Genomic DNA, 16,634 nt, shown 5'->3' on the forward strand with positions numbered 1-16,634 from the left:
CTTACACGAGTAAGTAATTCCCTCAGTACCTTCTTAGCACACACAGCAGTCAAGAGCTCAAAGCTTTTTTTTCTTTGGAGAACTGGACTGGTTTTCATGCCTGCCAGAAGCACAAGCAGCTGTCATAGCACTTAGTTTACAAAAATCATTTGTTTCATCTTATCCTCTCACTCTCTTAATTAAAAAAAAAAAGCAGGCTATTTTGGTGTACTGTTTTTAAAGCCCTGTGGAAGGCCAGAAAGCCATTTTCATACCAGTTCATCAATTGCAGGGCAACAGGGGTGGGGAGGAAGTGCCAAAAGGAATTTGCTCTTCCTTGAAAACTGCCAAGTGGTTCTCACACTTTCTCTCAGCCTTCCTCCCTGACGTTCCTGTAAGCAAGAGAAAGTTAAAGACCCAGATAAAAACAAAACATTCTACAAATGTCTAGTTCTGCTTTTTTTGTTGCTGATGAACCATAAGCCTTTGGTATGCTGCAGGCAGAGACAATTTTTAATAACAGTCACCTGCTTGTTTGCATCCTGGGTTACATGAAAGGCCACACAGCACACTCAGCATTAATTATTAATCTAATCATGTTATCAAAGTACCAGCTAAAGAGGATCTTCACAGAAGATACAATTTCTCTAGTGACACCCAGTTCACAGACAGCACAGAAACAGAATAGCCAGAGCCCTGCAAACTCTGCCCTGAGAAAGCGGTTTCTTTTGCAACACATGGATCTTGACATTGTAAGTCAGAAGCACTGCATGCATGCATCTTTGAACTTGCTGGAAACCAAGGGACTGATAAAAATTCTGCACTGAATTGTAGGTATCAGTGTTTTTAGGAAGCAACAGCAGAGTTCAACCCTACATTTTTAAATCTAATGACAAGACACAAGAAAGGAAAAGTCCTTAAAGATGGACAGATCCAATTCTTTCTGCATTAAAGCAGAATCCAAAAGAAAAACTGCATCAAATACAACCTTTTACCAACATACAGGTTTTGGCCTCGCTTTCAGAAAGCTGAGCAAATACAAGTAACAGCTCTACTGACTCCAGGGGATGCTAAGTGTATCAGGAGCCCTTTACAGATTTCAGAGGAGCAGCTGCAGTCTAGTGCCTCTTCCTTGGCATCTCAGGTTATTAAAGGTCAATCTTGTTAAGTCCTCCAGTTACCCCTGCGTTCCTAGCTTTTTTTTTTTTCTTCACTGCCATGGACAAGTTCAATCTTTTGTTAGACATCTTTACAAATGTCTGAAAATGCTGTTTAACATGTTTTCCTAAGAAGCACAATAATTACTGTTGACATTGAAAATACCATTGCAATCTCTGCCAGTAACCACCACAGCAAATGGGTTAGTCCCTGCCAGTTTCAGGCACTGAAAACTCAAGTAGACACCATCTTTCTTACTTACAGTCTTCTCTGACAACAAACAGCTTTTAAAAGGAACACAAGATGCTAGAAAAATTTTGAGAAGTCTCCATGTACTCCTAGTTTCTCTGTAACATAATAAGAGTGCATAAGCCCACGAGTAAATAATCCCTTCTGGAATAAATTCCTGTTTAAAAGTATGCTCTCTCCTATTACTTCTCACTAAGGAAAAAAATATTTGCTACTAACTATCATGTGATACCACTTTGACCTTGAGGAAGTGGAGAAAATGTTGAAATTGGAATCACAACAGAATTATATTTATTTAGCAGCAACAGATCAAGGTCTCTCTCTGTGGGGACTGAAAACAGCAGAAATATTAAAAAGCATCTGCCAGCTTTATAAACCAAACACAGAAATATCCTAACAGCATTCCATACTTTACTCTTGCATTTACCAAAACTTCAACTAAAATATAAGCTCTCCCAAAAAAAGATAGCAGTCATCCCACTAGTAAGTATTAAGCGAATCATAAGGTTAGATCAGTGCTCTTGGGGTGGAAAACAAGGGGAAGGGGACACGAAGAGGACATGTGAAAATACTGTAAAAGCATGCTATTAAAAATAAAAAAGTGCAAACATACAGCTCGTTTAGTGCCATCAATACTTTATAAAAGAAAGACCACCACTTTCCCCCCCACCCCCAACAGCTCACGTGCAACAAAGAAGTGAAGAGTTTTGATTTCTGTTTTTGAAAGCAGCCAAAGAGAGTGCATCTCAAAAGTTACTGGCTGTATCAAGTTGACTCTTCCCTATTCTGTAGATGTTAATCAGAAAAACGGGAAGCCCTGAAACCCGTCTTCAGTCACGAATCCCATTGAACTCTGTTCCAGCAAAGAGAGAGCAGCTGAGACCAAGGCCTGGCACTCCTCCAAACATGCTGCAAAGCAAACCCCACATGACCAAGCCTGTACATCATGTAAACGCAGACATGCTCGAGTAAAGCACACTGTGCTTTCCATGGGCCATGGCAAGGGAGGTGATGCAATCCACAGCTTGGAAGTTGTCAGGAAAGGAAGATGTTCCAGCTTTTAACATCCACCGATGGCGCGTTATTTCATCGCTTTGTTTATTTAACAGTGGAAAAAGAGGTTTGGCACAATGTGTAGATAGATGTTTGATGTAAATCATGCTATTTAACTGTCTTAAAGTAGCCTGGTTGACAGTAAGCCTTTAAAGAAACTCCTGCCACAGAGTGACTTATGATGCATTTGATGCTCTGATGCTTTCTGTAAGACCAGTGACAGGGTGCCCCATGGGTAAGTGTGGCTGGCATGCAGTGGCATCCTCCATGCACCCAACCAGCCTCATAGCCCAGGAGCAGCCGCCAGGGTCTGTACCCTGCATCCAGTGGCCCTCTACAAATTCCTCCCACATTTAAGCCTCCAGGTGGGGGGTACTTTTTGCACAACTGCAGTGAACTATTTCCCGTTCTCTCCTTTCTCCCATTGCTTCTCCCTATTCCACCCACTGGGAAACAAACACAGCAGTTCCTGAAGCTCAACTAGGCCATGGCAGGGCAATTCCAGTGCAGTGATGGATGCTTGGCTGCGGCAACCACTGCAGCTTTTATTGCCTTCATGTGCAAATTCTGCCTTTGGCCCTACAACAGGCAGGCTGTTAGGGAGCAGTCTAACAGTAATGAAAAACATTGGTTTTAAGGCAATTTCATTTTTTACAAGAGTTCCTTTTACACTCTCACTTACCGCACCAAATTTTATAATGCTCCCGTCTCCACTTTGATGGCAACCAACTTTTAGAAATAGTTAGCACCCTATAGATGGCAGAAGAGCTTGAGTTGTCAGACTAGCTTTATCACTTCCCTTGCAGGGTGAATGTACCACTGATAACCCAAGAGCTTTAACAACCCATGTGGGAGTAAGAAGACCCAGGATTACAATACAGGCTCTCATCTTCACTGCCTCACAGAGTAGGATACTTCTGCACCACAGACATTTATGGCACACCTTTACAATTGCAAGCCTGTGAGCTCCCATCCCAGGGCAGGCTAGCTGTTTGTCCTCTGGGTAGCTGGAAAATTATTCATGCAGTGAACCGTCATCCTACCAGAATAAATCTATACCCAATGCCACAACAACTCACTTGTCAACATTTCTCAATTCAACTTGAATAAAAGCAAAAACCTGCAAGATTCTCTCCCCTTCAAGCTGGTAGAGCTGTTACACTTGCAACTAGTGGAGATCTCTGCTTCCAAGCCAGAGCCTGCATACCATTTATAGTCGCTGTAAGCCATGTGAAATCCTTCCTAGCACTTCAAGCTCAAGAGCAGCTCCATTCATTCAATTGAGAGGATTCATTCACAGCCCTTCCCCCAGACTCAAATTTGTCAGGCTCAAAACCCATTCACAGCTCTCAGTCTCTACTTCTGAAACCAATTTCAAGGCCTTAGTTGTCAAGAATGGTGCTAGTGTGCAGTAGAAATAGTGGAATACATTAAGTGTTCAGAGGCCATGTACTGCTGCCACTGCAGAAACAGACAAACACTATCTCACCTCTTTATTTTGCAGCTAACACGAAACTAATTCTGAATGCATACACTGTGGGCAATTACAGCAAGGATATTTTGGGCTACCATTTCTCTTTTTACAAACAGGTAAACTCCATGGATTGTTTTTTCATCTGCACATGCACTGGTATTAAGAGGTTGTCTGACTACCTAATATGATTTGGAACTCCAAAATCAAAACCTTGGCAAGGAATACTTTTTGTTTGGGTTTTAGAGAAAACATTCCTTCACACATGCGACTGAATTAGTTTAGGTTGTACTAATTCAAGAATGCAAGCCAGTTCCTGAACTCAGCTGAAAGACAGATACATCATTTAAATTTTCAAAAAAATAGCTTGAAGAACCTTTTTCCCTGTCAGTGTTAAACCTGGGATTGAAGAGATTACCCTGAAATCTCTCTTCCTGTCCACTACAGAAAGTACATAAGCAATTGGAAGAAACATGGGCTGGAAAACAAGCAAACAGTAAAGCACTGAGAGTCATTTTCACAGCCCTCCCTACCTTGGGTGAGGTGGAGAGAATTTGAGGGTTTTACTTGCCCCTCCTACAGATGCCTGCACATGCCTATTTCTACATCTATCCACAAAAGTAGCAAAAGCAGTTATGGGAGGCTGTCACACTGTCAGCTTCAAATGGTAGTGGCTCCAGAACACTAAGAAGAGGTGATCTCACAAATATCTGAGCTCCTGCATGGTGCATACGTGCAACTCTGGGACGCTGCTGTACTCTACCTCTTAAAAAATCCTTGCATTTAAATGCATGTGAGTAGAAAGCCATATTTCTTAAAGCACGTGAAACACTGCGACTGACAACAATCAAAAGCACCATACAGTACACACACTGAAACACACATCGCCACTACTTAACCAGCTTGGTTATGAGTCTGACCACGTGTTGCTTTAAAAAGCATCTTCCAAATTTCTGTCAGCAACTGAGTCCCTCACAGAGGGCTGCCCGTCATCTCGTGGTGGGGAACACTGTGGTTTTGCAATAGCTGTATCTTCTAACACAGGATTCATGTGGTCTGTAGTGAGCAACATCAACGGCCAAAGCACTTTCTAAAATTACTCCATACCCAAAGATACGAGGTACAAACTGTGGCAGTGTTCCTTCTCCAGTCAATGAATGTTGAGATATTTGCACCAAAAGTGATTTTTAAGGGAGCACAGTCTTATATCCCTCAGCAACTGCCTTATCTCATAAAGTGCTTGCCTGCAGTAGCTGGCAGGCAAAAGCCAGGTGCAAGGTCACATCTACACGTTCAGTAAGCACTGACCCTTCCACTCCCTGGGTTGTTTTTCCAATCCAGAACTGGAGGTGTAGTGGCACATTGATTATTTTGCAAATCTCAACAGTCACTGGACCAATTCTGGGATCTCCAGACAAAAAGCAGCAGCTAAACAAGTCGTAGGGACCTGGATTTCTATCATCCACAAAGCTATAGCAAAAGTCTCCTGCTCTACAAGCATGTTTCTTGTGAACAGTCAATTTCTCGTTTCCCATGCAGTGAGATCCCACCAGGACATACCTATGGGGTCCTCACCAACAGCAGTGGTCTACACAAAGTAGTGTTATAAGGGTCACCAAGCAAAGTTGCTGCCTCAGCTCTTCTGATCTGTGGAGAGCCATTCACATGTCCCCACAGCAGTTTCTGCAAGAGCCTGAATAAACACTTCTCCCAAAGATCAACAGCTCTCTAGGACGTGGCAGCTGGGAAAGGAGGATCTCAGCATGTGAAAAGTACACTCCTGCAAGGGAGCTGTTAAAAAGCAGATTCCATTGGCCCAGGTAATTTCCTCCTCCAGTCCACAGCACACAGACACATGACAACATAACAAAACTTTCCGAGTGCTACACTATAGTTATAGCACAATGGTATATGTGCCAGGCAGAACACACCACTTGCTGGTCAGCTACACCAGCAGTGTGACATGCAACCGCCACAGCTCACGGTCCAGTATGGTGGCATGGGCACACAGCGCATATTCCCTGGCACACATTCCGTGATTTATTCCATCATTAACACACAGGGAAGCAAAGACCTTAGCTGCTCTCAGATGAATAGGAACTACACTCTGACCTACCGAGCAGATTCCAAAGAGTGCAAAAGGACCTACCCAAACGTTAAGAGAAACACTTAAGCCCTTTAACATTAAGCAAAGGATAAAACAGTGCCCTTCCATCCCACAGTTACTGTCAGAGGTTCTTCCCAACAGTAACTTTATATAAATCCCTTTGGAAGGTGCACACCTCAAGTCCCTCTGGTACCTCTAATACCCACAGCTGTGCTCCTCCCTGCACAACTCAGCCTCAAGCTTTCCTTTGCCATCTTTCCAGATGTTTAAGTTTTGGTCAGTGATGTGCAAGAATCCCTGCCAGACTCCCCTGGTAGCCTGCTCCCCTACTCCTTGCTTTGCTCCATACAGTACCATAACGACTCAGTTACTGATAGGTTGATGAGGCCACCTCAGGTTACAGTTAATATTCACTGGGAGCTACTCAGGGTGCAGAATGAAGCCATCAGTTTGACCTGACAAGCAGCTAGTCTTTTGAGTGGAGTATAAAGTCAAACAGACTTTCAAGATAATCCAAGTTGCAACGGGGAGAGTGAAGGAGAAAGGAAAGTGCTGTGTGCCCTCTTGGTGAAGCTGAACCTACAAACTACACAAATATGAGGGCATCAGAGCATGAACTAACTTCAAATTTGTTGCTCTTCTATTAAAAAAAAAAATCACAATTCATTTTACAAGAGAATGGTGCCAAAAATAAAAGTGGAAAACGTTGGGAAAGGGAACTGGCCCAGAAATGGCTGTACTGTTAGCTTCAGTGCATGCTATGGGATAAGTGCCATATGGTTTAGTCTCCAAAAAACAAAGTCACATCCATCATTACTCAGCAGCATTATTCCGCAACTATACACAGTGAGCAATGACCCATACCATGTGCACAAATTACCTCAACATCCCAGTGAGCAGGTCAATGCATCCTGTACAGAAACTAGCACAAAGGTTTCTCTCTCCTTCAGATCTTACTATTAAGACTTTTCATATGCAAATATGACTCTCCAAGCAATTATTGGATTGATTGATGTCACTGACACTTGCATATGAGAACTCCAGCATATCTGTACAATCATACAACCGTCTGGAACAAAAAACCACCCTGTTCAACTCAATAGCTGGCAGTCTGTCTGCTAGGTGAGTATCCTTGAGGATCAAGACATGAAACAGCAAGTATACTGGCTGATCAATGCCTCTGTACACATTGAGCTACTTCAGGGAGTGGTATATCCTGGCTAAGTATGATTCTTCCAAGAATTTCATCTCAAGAAATAGCCTAATTTTAAACATTTGGCCTTTACAGAGCTGCTGCCAGCCGTGTTGACTGGTGCTTTATCAGGCTTAAGGCAGACAGAGAGGGAGATAAGCCAAAGTTCATAATCTACAATGTGTCAGCAGAATATGACTCCCAGAAGAATGCCTTTTTTTTTTTATGAACCCATACAAAATAGGTTACCGAGAAGTATCTTGACGTTTTCTGCCAGCTAGTTTTACAACTATATTACAATTTTATGCATTTACCTCTTAAAAGCAAAGCTTTAAAGATTTCCAGTAGTCTGAAAGAAATGGACTTAAAATAGAGCATGTGAGTAGCATTAATTCATTCATGAGCTGCCATAGCTGCACAGTTGCCACAACTTCACTCATGGAGAAACTGCAGCATTAAACCTGTCAGAATTCACTTGTAGCACCCAAGCCCTCGTAGGACTCCAGTACCTGCCCAGGAATGGGGTGGGCTCCAAAGCAACCCTCCATGGTCCCACGGTCCTGACAACTGGAGCAACTTGAGCTTTCTATGGTGCTACGGTACTGCAGAACTGTTAACCTTAACTGAAGCCAATTAAGCACTTCAGGGCTTGACCTTTTAAGCATGTTAAACCGTATGTGCATTTTTACACAGCAGCTTCCAACTGTGATCTCATCCGTGACCAATACCGCAACTAGCCATTGCAAAACAATTTAATAAAAACCAATACAATGAAGCATGCAGGTTTTGGAATGTAAAATGGATTATTTGATTTTCTATTTTAAAGATACTGGAAAACAATGAGGGTTTACATTTTCAAAATAAAAAATGACTTCTCAAAAAAAAATTTTCCTGGATAGTTTTTCTTCACTGTGTTTTCATTGTCCTAACATTGAAGCTAAAGCTTCAGTGTTTCACAAGGTTCCTGTCCTGTTGAATGGCTGAGTAAGAAAAATAAAAAGAAGTAAGACAAATGCTGCCAGTTCTGGTTATGAAATTGCAGCATATACTTTGTGAAACAAAGTGTATTCCATTTCACGCAGAGAGAGACAAGGTTAGTAAAATGATGGTTCAAACTCAAGCTTAACATAAGAAGGTATAATTTCCAAGAAGCCAAGAGAAATAGTGTCCGCTTAATTATGGATGATTATAACCCCAGCCAGCCACAACAGATTTACTGTGAACTTGACTTGAATTATATGCCAAAGCTTCAATCACGATTCAAAACCCCTCAAATCTCTATTATCATTTACAGCACGGTAATTGCACATCTGCAAAGAAACAAGCTGCAGTAAAAGCCAAACTCAAGACAGAATCTGACTCTCTGGATATTACAAAGGTAATCTTTGGAAAGGAGGATGTTGTGGTAAATTTTACCTATTAAAATTAACCTAATCCAATATGGCATTAGGGCTAGTGACACTGCTGTTCATACCCACCTTAAGCCTTTGTTATTTAGCAGAAGAATTTCCCAAGTGATAGTGGAAGTGTATTGGTGTAATGTCTGGAGAGCTTCTGTTAGAGGCACCCATGGCTACATTACTTGAAGTGAAAAAATCCCTACTCCTAATTGCCTATTCTTGAATTTATTCTTCTCAGGAGTTCAAGGATACTGGATACCATCCATTTTTCTCTACTTTTTTTTTAATATGCAATAACTTTTCCTTAAAGACAAAAGTAATAAATCAAACTACATATATGAGCAACCAACAATTTGATTTATTGGTTGTGTGATTCTGGGGAGACAGGGGCTAGCAATCTAATAGAACAAAATGTGTTTTTTTCTCCAATATCAAATATAACACCCTATTCAAACATTATTGACCTCTGCAGATATTACAAGCTTCCTCATTGTGTTTAAAAAACAATTTCCTATGCCGTATACATACAACAGATCCTGTGCCTAGTACAGAAGGTATTTGCAGAAGCATCAGCTATAAGCAACAAGATTCTCCTTTCATGTTAAACTTGGAAAGTTTTTATTAAAGCTGGGCTACAGGAAGCAAGCGTGCAAACAGCAGTCTGAAAAGCAGCTGAAAGTACACATTCTTCACCCATTTAATTAAGTCTGGCATTTCAAAATGCAGAGAAAAAACATAACTCCTACCATAGTACTGTCTCAGCCATGGTCTGCTCCAATCTTTTGCTACTTATTGCTTATTTCAGTATTTATTACTCTTCAATATGGGCCAAAACACATTGTGTTTGCACACTGCTGATTAGTTGCAACAGTATTTGCTGTCATTTCAGCAGCTGACAACTGAATGGAAAAACTCACCTTGCTTTACCCATTTCAGTCTATTTATTGTCACTGCTATCCACAGCCTGCTGAATACCAAAAAGTCCTCTTTGTGCATTCAGGTTTCATAGAAGCAAAAAGAAAAAAAAAGCTTGCAACTGTAAACAGAAATCAAATATGTCAGAGAGGAGGTTCTCGCTCCCAGGTTTCACCCAGGAAGGCACTGCTGGGAACAAGCAGGCAGCAGACACAGCTCAGGGCAGTTTCACAAATAGCTGCCACACCTGGGGCCAAGGACACCGTCCTGCTTCCACCCACCCAGCCCCACAGCCAGGGAGAGGGTTCCGGGCATCCCACAGGGGGCAGCCCTGGTGCCGGGGAACAGGGACTAGCACCCAGCTGGGACCCTTCCATTCAACAGCAGCAAAAGACGATCCATAAGCTGGTGCCTCCTGCGAAGCTGCACCCCAGCACGGCTGAAGGGCAGGACCTGGTGTGTGCTGCTGAGGTAGCCCATGCCCAGCGCCCAAGAATCCCAAGCTGTGCTGGTCTCGTTTTGCCACAGTTGGAATTACGACCACCTTGCTCCCTCCGAGGCTGTGATCTCACTTTCCAGAGCCCCTAGTTTTGTTCAGGCTCTGTTGTGACAAAGAAAATGCTAAAACCACACAAGTACAGAATAGAGACCGCACGCTAACGTGTTTAACCCCTAATCAAGTACACAGAGAGGGTGATAACTGTGCAGCGAGAAGAGATATGACATTTTCGCATGCTGCTGTTTCACCAGGTCGGAGAAGGGGAGAACACCACTGTGCACCTTTGCCACCCCAGCCTGTCCCTGCCACCAGCATGGTGCCTCAGATGGCATTACTTGCCTCCTGAGGAAGCAGAGCTAGGAGCTACACAGGCATTTCTGCTTGTTTCTGCAAGGTTTTTTTGGGTTTTTTGTTTGTTTGGGTTTTTTTGTTTGTTTGGGTTTTTTTTTTTTTTTTTTTGTACATGTTCATTGCTGGGTTGTTTTCGCATTAGTAAGAGTCTGTCTCAGGGCAAAGTCTCATGAGGCAACTAAATTATCCCAACAGCTCACCGTGAAGGAAGAGGTTTCCCTTGCTCTGCCTGTTCCCCCACAGCAGCTCTTGCCACCCAAGAGCACCCCCAGAATCACCACCTTCTCCTCCCTGACAAGCGCTGGGGCCCATGCACAGGAGGAGGACGTTCAGCAGTATCAGGCTGCTGCATCAGCTCCACCCGAGACAACCCAACCAACATCTTGATGGGGGAAGCACAAGGCTCCCTGCACTGCAGCACTCATCCCCACCACATGCAGTAGCAGGCATCAGACATGAACATTACCAGTAAATTCCTATTTCCCAAATTGAGATCCAGAAATGCTTCCAGGTACCTAACAGCCTTGGGAGTGACTGTTCTGGCTGCAAAGTCCCATCACCTGCTGGCAGAGATAAAGGAGTGTTTTTTTGAGAAAACTGCTAAAGGCATGAACCCATATGAAAATAAATACAGGGAAGAGGAGGGGCTTAATCATAGCAGATTCTAATTTAAGTAATTAATGGTAAGAATATAGAGGGAAATGCTTCAAATGAACTAGAGGACTTGATTTCAAAGTGATAAGTAGCCCTGGGAAGGAGGGAGGGTGAAAAAAGCCAGGAAGATAAAATAGTAGTAATAGAAGAGAAAAGGCTGAATTTGGAGACTAAGTGTTATTCCTATCTTGCCAGAAGCCAGCATGTAATGAGTTGCAACAAACCAAGGAGGAACCTTGAGTAAAATCAAAGCCTGACTCACTGAGGTTTTCTGAGATGGTGGAGCTGAACTAACCCCTTAGCAAGAGAGGCTGGAGACTTGCTCTCTCCCCTCTCTCAAGTGTGCAGCTGCACCCCATCCCTTTCCCCTTGCCAGCACCAATTCTCCTCTGACCCCTTGATCAGACTAGTCAGCTCACTAAACCACTAGAAAACTAACTCAGCAAAAGAGCTACAAATTTCCTGCCAGCATAGTGAGCTGACTCAGCTGACCAAGGGCAATCTCTTGCAACTGCACAATGAAGGCAACAGGAACATGTGGAGCGGGACAGCACTCTCTGGCAGCAATAAGACACTTGCCCTCTCAAATATGTGAATGGGGAATCGCTCTGCAGTGGAAAGGGGAGGAAAGAGCAAAGGAGGCAAAGTTTGTTACAGAAAATGGGGCAGCATAGTGAATATGAAGTAAGAATGGCTGGTTTTTATAACAACACCCCTAGGACAAGATCATCGGCAGCTAGCTGCCCCGCAACTGCTAAGTAGGTAGCCATCAGTGCCATGCAGTGTTGGCGAGGGGAATGGTGCAGAAACAAAGCCCAGGGTACTATTTTATGGTTGATTCCTGAGTGAAGTACATTGGGTTGCTCTGTTCCAAAGATCCTATGGTTTGTCATAGCACTGAGGTTTCCCAGCTTGCACTACGAATCAGTTTCCTTTTCTCTACAGAAATTCCTAGGGAAGTCACCCAGCTAAAGTTTAGGACTAAAAACACCATCATCAACAATACAGAGCAGAAGCAAGACACTTACCAGTGGAGGCCAGAGGAATAAATTGAGTACAATAGGCATCTTTGAAAAATTCTGAACAGACTGAATGTAAAATATGCTTTTTACATACAATAATAGCAGCACTTCAAGCTACTCCAAAAGCACAAGGATATTGCATCTTGTTTCCTTGCTCAGTAATTATAAAAATGTTGTTGAATATTTGTTTTGAGAACGAAGTGTATATAACTTAGTACATTTGCACAAAGGTGATAAAAGCCCTGTGCACTTGCAGATCCGTGATGCATCACAGGCTGTTGCTTCAAGAGATTACTACTCCTGACCAATGGGTTAGAGGAACTGAAGAAAGAGCAGAGTCCAGGTTATCATATTGCCCTGCCTGCACTTACCATTGAAACACTGAGATGATATGGATCATTAACCCAGTAAGAGCCCAGGTGATTTTCTGCCATCTTAGCAATCTGGGTCATTCCACAAGCACTAGCACCAAGGAGGGAGCACGACCACACAGCCAGGAACAAAAGACTTTCCCCAGTTAGTCACATAGGCCTGACTCAGCTTCTTACTAAACCACAAGCTCTGGTTTTAGTACCCAGACCCTACTTTCGTTGAAGATGGTCACCGCAGCAACCCTGAGGAGATTGTCTTGATTATCTCTAAACCCTTCTTTGAATTAAACTTCCACATTGGACATTAGTTTCTCATATTGAATGCTATAAAATTCCAACATTAAGTTAATCCAAGTAATTCAAGAAATCGAATTAGAAGTTACATTAGAATATTAGAAGAATGTTCAAGACCACAACAGGCCTGGACTTCCGTATTTAAAGGCCAGATAGAGGTGTGCTTTCATTTACTCACCTTTTTGCTTCTTCTAAGTGGCACAGATACTCATAAGCAATGTTCTGACGCCTCCTCTCATCCATTTCCTCTGCTGAAAGCCTTTCATCATCCACAATAGCTGCAAACAGAAACCCATACCAAGTTACACATGAGTCAGGGGTGATTCTTAGAGCAATTTTACTGAGAACCTAGGCAAATTACTGCAGAAGAGAAGTTAAAATAGTCATCCCTTCTCCCCAGAAAGGGCCTTTGATAGCATGGTGCACAAATATCTAGATCACCAATATGCTGCTGTTCTCTGTATGGTGAATTCTTCGAGTTTCATTTGTTCCAAACTGAGTGTGTATTGCTCTTTGTCCATCGCCTGGTTTGGGGGCAGGATAGAGCACTCAAACACATGGGACTGAGGCAGGGACCCAGCAGAGTTCCAGCTTACGTATCCTCAGAGGAGTTTGAGGACTCCCATGTGGAAGCTCAAAGCAAACAGCGGATGGAGCAACCCCGTGCTAAGCAGAGCCTCAGCAGCAGAGATGAAGACAACAACGCACTGTAAACATGTCTCAAGGGCAACTTGGGAACCAGATGCAGCTTTAGCAACCAGTGCAACTGCAACAGACTGAGCTGCTTCCCACTGGTGGGGCCGATGAGGGCTGTAATCAAATGAATAAGCTGTGGTATTCACACCCTACTTACTGTTGCAACCACATCACCTCCCATAAAAGCACTCTCCCAGCCTGTCAAGGATGACTCTGTGCACATCTCCAACTGCAAACAACCTTGATTATTAACAACTACTACCCCATGACTGGTTTTCTTCTCTTTGTAGGGTACAGAGGGGCTCAGTGAGCAAATCTACAATTCTTCCAAATGTTTCTCGCAATGAATCTGAAGGACCATCTAGGATTGCTGACTTCTGGCTGAGTTTCAATCACGGCATGTGAGGCTTTTGGAAACAGTCTTCAGCATAAACCAGTAACCAAGTTGACACCGTATTTGTGCTAGCGGCTGTCAAAAGAACCGTCCCTGCCCTCCCTCTTATTTCCCAGCCGCATACTCCCATCACCTCTTGTGTCAGCGCCAGCAATCCTGTGGCTGCATCAGTGAATCAGACTAAGGGGCAGCCCTCGCCAAAGAGTGACGGCTATGAAGAAACCTACTTCTAGGAAGATCAAGTCCCTGATCTGAGCCACTGTGCACCTGTGGGCACGCTGGTGCAGGCACAAGGGAGGGGACGGAAACACAGGGCTGGGCCAGACACTTTCTGTGGCAGCCCACGAGCTGGTTAGCTGAGAACATCAAGATGCACCCTCAGTAGAAAAGAAAAAGGGCCCCTCTCCACCTCAAATGCACTGTGAGGTCCTTTTTGAGTTGAACTGCCACACAGATTACACATGCCACAAGCAAGTTTTCAGCATTTCCCTGACACAGCTGCCTCATGTAATGGGTCAACACCTTCCCGTAGCTGATGGGCAACTCAAGTAAAAGGCACTATAATAAACAAGACGCTGGACTTTACAAGTACATGCATACTTTGAAGGCTATACCTTAAAAAAAACCACCAGACCCCACCCCAACACAGAAATGATCCCACATGCATTTACTAAGGACACAAAAGAAGTGACACTACTCACCCACGTTTTGGACTGATGCTACCACACATTTGTTAACGTATCATATAGCTGCTTTAAGCTTTGTAGTTTCAGTTTTAATCACCACAAGCATTGATATCTCTCATCTTCCTTTGCTTTTAAGATGGCTCTTCCTAATTACTCAGAAGTTTCATGCACTGATAAAACAAATACCTGTCTTGCTCCGAGTCCTTTTAAGTCTGGTAGCTCCAATAGGTGTGACTCACTCTGAAATGAGCTCTCAGATACTGTAATCAGGCCATCACTTGCTGTGAACCAAAACATCGGTTCGGAGACAAACATGAGATACAGATGGTAAAATACTCAGGCTGGCAAACTGGCCATGGAGGCTGCTCTACTGCTGCTCTTGCCCATGCCACCATCAGCACATCCAGGACAGGCTGCTCCCACTCCCTGACACTGCTCCTCTCCTCCTCCCGGGAGGGGGCCTGGCTCCTTAGTGTGAGGGTGAAGTATTGATGAGCCACCATGCTGAAATTTAATATATCACTATTACTTGTGACACTGAGCTCTAGGGCCACTTTTCAAACATCACATCACTCCCTCAGCTATGAGGGCACCACATATGAAGACAAGTGCCATCAGAGGAGTCCCCGTGACCATTCTAGCGGGCTACGGTCCTGTGAGCCAGAATGGGATAGCCAATACCAGACCAAGCCTTCATCCTCCATGACACAGCTCCCATGCCCTGCTCCTCTTAACTCATTTACTCCTGTCCTCCAAACAGAACTCACCACAGTCATAAGCAAAGCAGCAAAAAAGGCGGCTTGTCTGAAAGTCAGAGTAAGAAAACCACACAACCCTTTTGATAAGTATCAGTCTAGGAATTTACCTGAATAAGACTAATGCTTTACAATCTAGTCTTCGATCTGGAAATCCACAGGCTCCTCCCATCCTCAACAAGGACATCCCAAATCGAGCAGCCCTGGCTAGCCTCAACTCCATCATTAAAATTATTTGCAAAGATTGATTCAGAGGGCGGATGAAGGCACTGACAGATGTCATGGGATTGTAATAGTTGTTCTGCTTAGGAAACCCTCCAATAAGGAGGGAAAAGGGCAAGAGGCAAGAAATAACTTTTAGACACTGAAAAGTAGAAAACCCAGATCCTTTCTAGAAGAGATACTGTATCAGCAGACCAGAGGTAGGAAATTAGGTTTCTTTTCTGCCATGGCCAAAACAGCTGTTTCTGGGCTGAATATCCAAGCACAGAAGAGGTAGAGCACAGGGAGGGCCAACACTTACAGTGCTCATGCTGGGAGGATTCTCTTGCAACACCAGCTTCTGGTAAGGCTGATTACATGCTCTCCCCCTCCAGCACATACTGGCTTCAAAGCTACAGTGCTGTCACATCAAATAAGCATTTACAGACACTTTTAGAAACAACAATGACAACCTGCAGGATAGAGGTAGCCTCAGGACTGAGCTGCAGAGGAAACTACTTTGAAGACTTGGGTCCCTAAAAATCTAGCCTTCTGTAATATATTTTGGCAAAGGCTTCAGTCTTTGTCTAGAGCCCTGCATATAGCTTTCCACAACTTCAGATAAACACCCTATCCGTGCATCCACCAATCCAGCCACACCAAATTCAATGCAAAACCAAGCTTTGTTTGAAGACAGAAAGCTCAGTCTTTCGGCCTAACAGGGGAGGTGTTAGTCAGAAGACTGGGAGACTGATGAAAGAACATACACATCTCTGCTCTATCAATAACTTCTTGATAGTGCTCAACTCACAATGGAAGAGTGCTGCAATCAAGGATGTTACGAGGCAGAGTAAGCAGAACTGGGCTTCACCTGAAGACATCCAGCCAAGGCAAAGCAGGATCCAGGCAGACAAGATGTTGCAACTGAAAAGATCCACAGAACAAGGTACTTGCAAACTACACAGAAGCTATACAGGAGAAAAAAAAAATCTTATGATTCAGTTGTTCAGTTCTGTGACTTTTGATTTGGAATTAAGAGGAAAAATATCACGTATTCCCTCAAAGAAGGAATGTTAAAAGTATATCTGGACTATTGACGAAAACTAATAAAAATGCCAGTGTAGCTAGCCTAAAAGCTCTCCATTTCAATTCATTTTAGATTTTGATACCCTGTTAGCCAGCCGTCA

At 43.5% G+C, this 16,634-nt stretch overlaps 1 protein-coding gene across 6 annotated transcripts in view; it reads right to left on the bottom strand.

The window, feature by feature from the left end:
* The window catches only part of IQGAP2 (IQ motif containing GTPase activating protein 2), a 128,840-nt gene that overhangs the window by 92,979 nt on the left and 19,227 nt on the right, over window positions 1-16,634 (bottom strand). For all 6 annotated transcript variants that reach the window (XM_074569702.1, XM_074569700.1, XM_074569698.1 and 3 more), the window contains exon 2: window positions 12,894-12,993. In XM_074569702.1, coding sequence (XP_074425803.1) covers window positions 12,894-12,993 — 100 coding nt within the window. The remainder of the gene's footprint in view (window positions 1-12,893; window positions 12,994-16,634) is intronic.

Source organism: Larus michahellis, chromosome Z (assembly GCF_964199755.1).
Source record: "Larus michahellis chromosome Z, bLarMic1.1, whole genome shotgun sequence".
NCBI lineage: Eukaryota > Metazoa > Chordata > Aves > Charadriiformes > Laridae > Larus > Larus michahellis.